Raw genomic sequence first — 10,594 nt, 5'->3', positions numbered from 1 at the left:
CAAAAGCAGCTGGGCTACATCATAGAAGGAAGAAAAAAAATCCAGCAAAAGTTTCAAAACAAAATTTCTGGCTCACAAAATCCCTGAACCACAAGGCAACTAGAGACAAGGACAATGCACTGGGAAAATGCCTCTTCGCTTCCTCAGGCAATGGCTGGCGCAACAACCAAGAGACTGGGCACCAAGCTGAGCAGCCCTCGGCACCAAGCTGGCATGGCTGTTTTTGCTGTGATGGCCGAGCCGGTCTCTGCAATTCGTCAGATGTTTTTTCTAAGGGTTGGATTTATGTTTACAAACTTTACAGTTGAGACAAATCAGTGAAAATTCCTCTCAAAGGAAATATTCTAACCCACACTGCTGGAAACCTGAATTTTGAAGTTGAAAGTTCTAATCTTCTGTAGCTAAAGGTCTGCATGCCTGTATCTGGTAAGTAGAATATTTTAAGCCTATAATAATAATAAATAATAATATACAAGTCTACTAAGAATTATTACTATTAATAATATTTATATTAATAAATATATTGATAATAATATTTGTAATTAGCAGTTATATTAATAACATATAAGCCTATTTTCGAGGGAGATCATTAAGTTACTTTGAAACTTTCACAGAAATCTGCTGTTTAGTGCAATATAGCATTTTACCACTCTGTGGCGCCAAACAATTAAAAAGAGGTTGTGCTTTTAAAGGGAAACCATGGATCTTCCCAAAAGCTGTATTTTTCTTAGTAGAAAAAGCCTTCACTAGTAACTGAAGTAACTACAGATTCTTCCATTCAGAAGTACCCAAGCACAAACATTACAGGCCATTATGTAAGATGACATTTTCCTACCAGTGAAAGACAAGCTGTAGCCTTCAAATAACATTTAAAGATATGTCGTGGTGATACCATAAATTGAACAGGAATTATCTTTCTTCCTTCCCCACTTAAACAAAACCTTTTAATCTGCTTTTTGAAAGACCATATGATACCTTTTAATTAATTCTAACACTAACTGAAGATCATCTATTCCTTCCTTTATATCACAGTTTTGTGTTACAACTAGTATATATGGTGTTATGGGAACTTTCTTTCCATTGAAAAGCCTAAAATACATCATGCTTTTAAAGAATCCGGATAGAAATGACACAGAAGATGGTGTCTGATCTGAGGTTTTGGAATCGCAAGATGTTTTCTGGAATACATTTTCCAATTGTAGATAAAAACACCAGTCTAACCCTAGCCTCAAATGGTTGCAATGCTTATCTATGTGGTACAGAGAACCAGAAGAAGCCCCATTTGTCATGGCAGGTTCATAAGGCTTTGATCCAGTGTGTCAGAACCATGTTCTGTGTAGTCATGGAAGTCTAATAAACCCCCAAATTTTACTTCCCATTTGCAGGTTTGATAACAACTTGATAATCTCTGGCATGGAGCTAGTGACGTTCTTTGGGTTAGCTTCTACACTCTGGACCAGATGTTTTGTAATACAGGGTTCACAATACTTCAAATTAAATGTGGTATTCTTGTTCAGTAAGACAAACAAAAACTTTGAAGTTACCTTGTTGCATTAAGGTCAGATTGCAGAGATAAAGGCAGAGCAACATACACTTCTTCGGTCGGCATCTGTTCTTTGAGAGAGGCTTTGTATGTTGTGGTGTTTTGTATTTACTTTGATCTACTTCTGTAGCCAGACAGCTAACAGAGGTGATCATTCCAAGGCGCAAACCTCTGCTGGTGTAGTTTGCTTCTTCAACATACTGTGTAGCAGCGATATATTTTGCATGTTCTGTACATACTTGCAAGACTGTGCGTCTGATTTATTATTGCTTCTATGTAACATCTACTTGTGGCAACAGCGATGAGAAACACCTCTCCATGAGACTGCACTTGTGTGCAAAATAGTTTTCTATGTTGACTTCACGCCTTTAAGATTTATAGCATTCCCACCTTCTAATTACAAAACAAAGTTTTATTCCGTTCTGTGCATCGCAGCTGGTCTACTTGTAATTTCATTCCCTTCAGTAACTGACTTTGGATTCTAGACATATCGGCATTACCTGTCAGGGCAGTTCAGAGAAAATCTTCAGCATCCCTACTCCAGTTCTTCCAGACTATTTTTCTCGTGCCTCTTTACCTGTCAGTACCGAGGGCTGCACAGCTGTGGAGCATCATTAGTACTATTATCTGAGCCAAAGAAAATGTCAATCCACAAAACAACCTGAAAGAAACACTCACGGAGCTCACGGGCTTTGCTCTCCCTCTTGCGGTCCAAGCCTGCCATTCCCACAGCCTGCGGTCTGCCTGGGCTCCATGCACCCCAAAGTCAAACGCTCTCCACAGCGTTGGGTCTATCTGCAGAGGATGGCTGAAAGCAACACGAAGTTTGCATTAAACACCAACACTAAATCCTTTTGTATAGAGGTGGTTGGGAGCAGGAGGATAATCTTTATTCTTTTGGAGAAATATTTTCATGTGAACAAATGACTTTTTTTTTTTCAGTTCATTTGTTTTTAATGCGGCTTTTCAAGACACTCTATAAAGAGGATATTAGGTAAAAAATAATTCATTTCTTGCTATTCCAGCAACGATATTTTCAATATGTTTTTCAGTGGTGTTTCAAAACTACATGAGGCACTCAGGAAAGTACCAGCATATGAATCAGATCCAGTGGAGTTCTTTGGCTACTTTAAGGTCACTGCAAGCGAGTGGAAACCTGGAAGCTGTACTGAACTGAATAGGAAAAAATGAAATTGTGTGGATGATCAGATAGGAACATTTGAGCTTTCAAGGCCCTTTTTTTTTTTTTTTCAGTCACAAAACCACGCACTTTCACTGACTGATCATCGTGACCGAGCAGTGTACACAAAAAGACCACCTCACTGTATGAGGAGCCGAAACAGTGGTGGCGAGCAGGCGGTTTGTGCAGCAGAACCCGCAGACCATTTTGTCCCTCTAGCTCCCAATCCAACCAAAAGACAATCCAAAAATCTCCATCCAGACCCATAGGCTGCCCACAGCCCCTCCGGGCAGCCTGTCCCAGCGCTCTGTCACCTCACAGCACCGAAGCGCCCCCTCATATTCAGCCGCGACCTCCCGGGCTTCACTTTGTGCCGGGCTCCCCCCGCCGGGCTCAGGCCCCGCCCGGGCTCCCCGCCGGGGGCGGCCCCGGCTCCTCAGTGGCCGCGGCGGCCGTCGCTCAGGCGGGGTGCTTGGCCGCGGGGATGGTGGGGCGGGCGGCCCGCGGCGCCCACAGCCCGGACGGCGCCCGGCGAGGCGAGGCGAGGCGAGGCCGGCCAGGTGGGAGCTCGCGTCCCCGACCCCCGCCCTCCCTGCCCTGAGGCGCGGAGCCCGCGGGGGGCGGCGTCGTGTGAGGGGCATGGAGGGGGATGCCGACGGCTTGGTGGGGGGTGACGTCATGTCAGGACATGGTGGGGGGTGACGTCATATCAGGACGTGGCGGGGGGTGACGACATGGTGTGGGGGGTGACGTGATGTGAGGTCACGGTGTGGAGCCCGCGGGGTGTAGGGTTGCGGGAGGAGGGCACTGGGGTCCCTACTCGTGTGGGGTGCCCAGCAGAGCGAGCCCCCCGAAAAGGGGACAGCGGGAAGCACGCAGCTTCTCGTTGCGTTTAATAAAGCCCAATCTTATTAAAAGTGCCTCCACATCCAGCCTTCCCAGTCCCATCCAGAGGTTACTCCTTGGTGTCATGCCGTGACCTCGCAAAATTGCAGCCCCCAAAATGGTGGCACGAGGTGGTTTTGCATGGCGCGGTGACAGTGACCACGTACAGCTGAGGGTGCTCCATGGGCCGTGCCACCTGGCTGCCCCCTCAGCCCCACAATGAGGGGATCAGGAGGGCCAGAGCGGGGTCCCGTCCCTGAAGGAGTGTGCCACACACTCCCCGCAGCACAGAGCAAACAGCGGGAGAACCTGCCCTAAATCGAGGTTTGAAGGCCGTTTTCCGTAGCTTAGGGTGCAGTTCGTCTGGGCATGGAATTTTGCAAAATGAGTCGAATGGAAAATAAAGTTCCCAGTGTTTTAGGTGAGTTTTGCCTGGCCACTGACAAACCTGCGAATGGCTTCCTTGATTCCCGAACAGGTCCACTTTGTGGCTCATCGTTTCCTTTCTCCAGCCCAACCTTTCTGGCTCCAAAAATAATTTGGAAGCGCTGCGTTTGGGTGGAAGAAGGGCTGCAGTACAGGGCCCTCGGGCTGTAACGCTGTAGGATGGTGCTGCTCATGGTAGGCAAGCCAACAAGCACTGCACAAACCCACTCCTAGTGAAGCAGGAGGATTTATCAAGCTTCCTCCGGCAGAGAAAGGACGGAGCATATGGACAGAATATGAAATGTTTAGTTAAACACAGCGTTTTGTTAAAAACAGAGCAAAACACTGACAGCATGATAAGGAATATGTAAATTTTTAACATGCTTCAGAAAGCTGGAACATTGTTCCCTCCTTCCCCCTCAGATGTATTTTGATAATTTCCAAGCAGACAGAAAAAAAAAAAAAAAAGGAAATTATTTCCATCCCTTTGGGGAGAATGTGACATTCTGGCTTCTCGAAGCCTATGAAGAGGTTTATAAACTTAAAAAATGAAAAAGACAAATTTAATCTTTCCAGACTTGTCAAACTTGTCTCAATTAATTTTTGATGACATAATTAGAACTTACCACTTTAATGTGTGCTTTTTTAGTTTACTTTTCAAAAGATTTTATTTTTAAAGCCTGCGAAGAACGGAGGGCTTTGCAGTGGGAACTGGAGCAGGAAGAAGGGGAGGACTCTGTAGGTTAGAGTGCTGATTCAGAGCACTCTATGAAGCCAAAAGAGATGAACTCATTTTTTTTTCCTCCCTTGGGGACTCAAACACGAAACAGGAAGTCATTGATTCAAAGCAAGATCATTCACTCCACAATTGTAAACAGTGTATTATGTGTCTGTAAATATTTCCAGAACCCATTGGCTTTTTGGAAAATGTGAAGTAAATTATAATAATCTCTAACAAGCATCCCACAATAAAAAGAGTTATTCTCGAACTTTTTATCTGCAATGTTTATACAGTGGAATATTAATTAGCTTGGGCATTGAGAAACTACTTGGCTGAACGCATTGTTCACTGCCAGAAATCCATCTACTCAAATGTTTTGTCTGTTGAAACACAAACATTTTTAGCTCCACCCTGCAATGTTGCGCCCTATGAAAAAGCAAAAATTCTTTCCCGATTTTATCCATTTGTATTTTCACCACCACAAACACTGAAATATCCTACTGTTAACCAGATGTTGGCAGAGTTCGTCTCTGTCTTACGTAGCTGTGATTAGTCAACAAGGAAGAACACTGTAAAAAAAGAAGTCCTAAATAGACAATCTAATAGGAAATTGTCATTCTTCAGTAGTTAGGAGACCAGACCATCTGCCCAAATCAGTCCATGCTTGAAGCCACTGCTTCCTTTGCAGAGTAGGAGAAGCTGCTGCTTGGAAGTGTCCCGGTGCATGTGGGGACTCTGCACAAGGAGAAGGGATCAGGGATGGGACAAGGGGAGGAACCTGCTTCCCTCACAGTCCTGGGAATCTTCTGGCAAGCTTAACACCATAGGGGAAATGATAAAGATGCCAATCACCTACAAGGCTGGCAGTGGAAGAAATGCTAGTGTGCTTAAAGTTGAGAATTTGGGTGTTGCAGGATCCACTCAGGAAACTATTTTAATAACATACTCGAATCTCAGCAGTTCCACAGGGATTCCTGAGCTCCGGAGTAGAGGATTCCTGAATAGGGATGGTTGTAACCTCGTGCTTAACAGCTTGAACCACAGCCTGAGAGACCAAGAGAAAGAGAGGGTCAGGAGTGGAGCAGTTACCTTCAGGCAAACAATTACGGCAAAAATACTTTTCTCTTTTTACTTCTAACGTAGATATGGAATGAAAGTAACAAAGAAATTAGGGTGTGGAAAGGAAAGGAAAGTTGTGACAGTTTTTCACCTGCTTAGCAATGGTAAACTTGAGAGTAATCTGAGATGTTGAAAACTCAGGAAAGAACTAAAAAGTACTACTGGGTGTATCGCAAAAAATGTTAAAGTTTTGGAATCCTACTCGTGACTTTGATTTCTCTTGTGGTGCTTTGCCTTTTTTCTTCCTGGCATCAGAAGCAGTGTCAAAGGTAAACCCGTGGGTCCTTCCCCTGCAGCTGGGGCTCCCTCCCGCAACAGCAGGAGGTGGGGAGAGATGGAGCTGCACATTTTGCATCTTGGCTCTTCTGTGCTGGTCTCTTCCATGACGCTGAGCTGTGGCCACGTGCCTGTGTTAGCATCGCCTTGTCCATGGCATAGGTGACTGACATGCAGCATGGCTGATATTCTTGTGTTTGTTCTGGTCTTACAGCCTTCCACTGAATGGTGCTTTGCTGTCTGGTTTGTATGTGTGAGATAAATTGAATTCCCATGGACAATTCAAGCGTTATTTCACAGCCAAACCTACATGTTCGGATCCATGCAAAGGCCGGGGCCCTCACTCGCAAGGAAGCGTCTTGAGCTGAGTGATTACATTCAGCCCTCCACTTACTCTCTGCTAAGCTGTCTACAAATAGCTGGAATACAACGGAGCCCAGTCCTTCTGCTTACACACAGATGATTTTCTTGGCTTCTCAGATTCTAACCATGATGAGCCAGCTCTCATCCTGAATAATTTTTCCAGCAGTGCTTGTCCAAAAGGGCACAGAGCTTAATTTTCGGAAGGCATGAGCAGTTAAACATAGATGAAAGCATGGATTTCAGTGAACTTGAAACACAAATGAACCGGGATGTTCTGAGTTCTCCTACAGCTGATACAAGGGGATTGTTTTCCCTGGGGGGACCCATTTGCTCACCTATCTTTACATCTAGAACCATAAGCTCCAGCTTGCATCTCTTTAAGGAGATTAAATTTTCAAGGCGATCTGATAAAGCATAACAATTTTAAAACACTTTACTGAATCACCGGCCAATCAGTAAACCAGCATAAAACCAAATGTACTTCTAACTTCTGTGTAGCTACACCTATATAAGGCATTTTCTTAACAAGAGCTCAGTTCTCCAGAAAGCCTCTCTATGCAGGAAGGGATATACACAGGAACTGAAGGTTAAAATACTTGACTTTTCACTGCTGATGATGAAAAACACATTGCAAACCTGAAATAACTGAAGAAATTAAATTAAGGTACACCTAAATATTATCAGCACAGATTTCACAAATAACCCCTTTACAATAAGGGCCTTTGTAGGCTCACGTATTTTCTTTCACTAAGTTTTATGGAGTTGTACACGTACAGAAGCCGGGGGTATTCTTGAGATTTATGTAAAACAGCTTAGTAACGTATATGTTAAAAAGTCAAACATTTAAAACAGACTCAGTTTGAGGTGTGTTTTTTTTTTTCTTCCTTTTTCCAGCATAAATATGGCTGATCTATCAGAGCCAGAAGATACAGTAAACTGGAAGGAAAGATGTTTAACTCTGGAGTCACAGTTAATGAAATTTCGTCTCCAAGCAAGCAAGATCAGAGAATTATTAGCAGAAAAGGTAGGTCTCATGGTATGAATTTTAATATTGTACAAATGATTAGATGATGGGGGTTCATCACAGTTCATGATTTAAGACTATTACTACTAAGATTTTTTTTTCCAGGAGGAGAAAAAAGTATTTTAAAAAAAAAAAGGAAAACATATCTGTATTAATGCTGTAAAAGAATTTCACACAACAGATTTGCTAGCAAAGATGTTTCCTTTCAAATGAAAACACCCAGGCAAATCTCATGAAGAGAAAAAGATGTATCCAGTAGTCAAGTTTATGACATTACTTAGGGAAATGTGTTAAGTATTGACAATATTTAAGATCTGATTTAAGACATAAAAACTGTTGGAGAAAAGAAGTATTATTTTCGTTAGTATTCCTTATCAAATCATATAGTTCAGCCGAGTTGTATATCCTATAAGACATCTCCAACTGTGGAGAGTCTAGGTACCTTGGAAGTTGAAAAGTATTATATAATTTAATTTGAAGAATACTGTTTAAATATATACTTTACTTTTCAAGAGAGAAATGTTTCACATGACAAGTTCAAATGTGTGGATCCCAACAGATAACTGCAAATGAACCCAAATTTGAAATACTTAAAAAAAAACCAAAAACAACAAAACACACACACAAATAAACAAACAACAAAACAAAACAAAAAACACTGTTGCATTTACCGGGTTTAACACTTCCAACAGAACAAGGTAATTAAAAATAGAAGGGACAAAACATTTTAGAGAGTCTTTGGAACTATGTCATCATTATTACTGCCTTCAGTGAATTCCTAGTTAAAAAGCTACTTGGTGGAAACTGCTCTATTTTTCCTTGAGCTAAATCTTCCACCAATTGCTTCCCCCCCCCAAATAAAATTCATGTCCCTTTCTACTGTGTTAGAGGGAAGACAATTTTATTTTGAACAGGTTTAAGTTAGTGCTTCTCTTCTATAAACTTATCTGTTCTCCGTTTGAAGCCACGCATGCATTTAGCATCCACCCTTAGTCTTATTTGAATCGTTTCCATTTTACTGCATTTTGGTGGGGACCAGAACTGAATAGTATTCCAGCAGGAAAAATGTGTATTGTTTATTTTAAAAAAATAAAAAGGACGGTGTACACAGTTATGTGCTCTGTTCCTTTCCTAATAAGTCTTAAGGTTTTGTTTACTTCGCTAAACAAATTTACCATCATGTATGTTTTCATGGAAGTATCTGTCACAATTCCAGGATCTAGTCAAAGTCCTTTAGATTTCTGTTATGCTTCATTTTTTTATTTTATTGACTGGTCACTGAAACTTGTGAAGTTTGTTCATTGCTGAGCCAATTCATGGAGGAACATTCCTTCTTACCCTGTGGCTGTTTGGTTCCTTTAAACACTTTCCAAAATATGAATTATATAAACCAGGTCTCTCTTATCTGCAGTCTGGGTGATTTCCTCAAAGAACTTCAGTAGCTTTGTGACCTAACAGTCCTCTTTAGTAGGGCCACTTTGACTCTTGCTTAGCCTACCACCATTTATCCACATGCCCCCTAATTCTGCTCTTACAGTTTCCACTGAGTTGCTACCTACAGATTACAGATCAATAGGTGGTTCAACTATCTCATCTAGTTATTGACTGGATGTCGTTTGGTCCTGGCAGTTCGTCACTGTTGATTTTATCTGGTAATGCCCTTCTCGTATCTAAGGAGTTAGAAAACTTAAACCTGAGATGGAAAAAAATGGGGAAAAAATAATTTCTGGATCTGACTTTTTTCATTATTTAGGTCTTTTTATTAAAGTTAGCATTAAAATTTACAACAAAGTAAAACCTTTGTGCAATAATATTGAGTTCTGCTGGCATTGAATTTTTAGAGTTAATACTCCAAGTATCCTTGCCTTGGCATGACTAAAGATACTGCTGTTAGAAATCACTGTAATTGAAAATTCTATTTTTTTTTTTTTTTACATAATGGTAAATTCTTATTGAGCAATTATTGCAGGGTATAGGGTTCTGAAAGAATGACCAGTTGCCCAAATGCCATCCTTTGATATCTCATCTTAAAAAAAAGAAAAGGGAAAACCTTGTGTCCTTCATTCCAGTTAGCAAGACATGTCCATCAGTCGTGGAGGAGAACATCCATCAGAGTATAATGCCCTGTGTCATAACACTCAACAGATTATTGGCTGCTTACACAGTCAGGGCTGTTAGATGTCGTGTATATGTCTTCTGCCACTTCACGCCATTTAGATCACTACTGTTTGGGATAGAATTCAAGTGGCAAAACGCTAGACGTGACTTTCCTAGGGACTTTCCAGCCTCCATAACTACCATTTCTTATGCAGCTGCTGCTGATTATAATTTTGGCAACTGAAAAGTTAAAGTGCATCAACAGTGTTTCACAAAACCATCTGTGTTAAAAAATAAAAATGGAGATTTTAGAAGTAACCTTTGAATTCCTTTGTCTTTTCACTTTGTTCCTTTACAATTTGCGTTCCCAAGTTCTTAGCTGCTAGAAAAGTCCTCTTAAATTCACAGAAATGTATGCACTATTGTATCATTTTAGAATGTGCAGAGTTAACATCAAGGGTTTTCAGCACTGTGCCTGAATCAAAGCAGTCAAAGGAAAATTACTGATTCGCTCTCAACTGTGAAAAACGTTACTTTAAAGTTGAAAAGAAGCGTCTTAAGAACTTGTCATGTTACTGCCCTTTTGTTTTAGTTTTCCTTAATTTTCTGAGAATGTTTACAAAAAGCAAAGTGTTTACAGGAGTTGAAAATGGGAGAAATATTTTCCATTGAAGAGGATGGGTCCAACAAGTATTCAGCTGGGAAAATTTGATGTATTGCTCTCCAGAGCAGAGCATTGCTAGACTTCATTAAAAATTGATCTTTCTCTTCACTTTGTCACTTTGACTTTTTAATATGAATCTTTCATTCATAAACTGGAAGTCATTTAGGACATGCATCAAAGAGGCTGGTCAGAGCTTCACAAAATTAGACTGTATCCATCTCGAGATGTATCAATCTTGCACGACTGAAAACCAGCTGTTTGCACTAAACCCTTAGTGGTATTTGTTTCCATGTTGG

At 41.4% G+C, this 10,594-nt stretch overlaps 2 protein-coding genes across 4 annotated transcripts in view; one reads left to right on the top strand and one right to left on the bottom strand.

The window, feature by feature from the left end:
• Positions 1-3,129, bottom strand: part of THADA (THADA armadillo repeat containing) — a 165,065-nt gene extending 161,936 nt beyond the window's left edge. Inside the window, exons 1-2 of the mRNA XM_068676704.1 lie at positions 3,038-3,129; positions 2,222-2,351 (exon numbers count right to left, since the gene is read on the bottom strand). Coding sequence (XP_068532805.1) covers positions 2,222-2,267 — 46 coding nt within the window. The 5' untranslated portion in view covers positions 2,268-2,351; positions 3,038-3,129. The remainder of the gene's footprint in view (positions 1-2,221; positions 2,352-3,037) is intronic.
• PLEKHH2 (pleckstrin homology, MyTH4 and FERM domain containing H2) overlaps positions 110-10,594 on the top strand; it is a 58,245-nt gene continuing 47,760 nt past the window's right edge. For 2 of the 3 annotated variants that reach the window (XM_068676713.1, XM_068676711.1), the window contains exons 1-2: positions 3,156-3,283; positions 7,408-7,537. In XM_068676713.1, the coding sequence (XP_068532814.1) occupies positions 7,415-7,537 (123 nt within the window). In that variant the 5' untranslated portion in view covers positions 3,156-3,283; positions 7,408-7,414. Of the gene's footprint in view, positions 427-3,155; positions 3,284-7,407; positions 7,538-10,594 lie in introns of those variants that run through there. The other variant, XM_068676712.1, reaches the window with a different exon arrangement.

The sequence above is a fragment of the Anas acuta genome, chromosome 3 (assembly GCF_963932015.1).
Source record: "Anas acuta chromosome 3, bAnaAcu1.1, whole genome shotgun sequence".
Taxonomy (NCBI): domain Eukaryota; kingdom Metazoa; phylum Chordata; class Aves; order Anseriformes; family Anatidae; genus Anas; species Anas acuta.
Note: the sequence above shows the minus strand (reverse complement) of the source record. Positions and strands in the feature narration are given on the sequence as shown.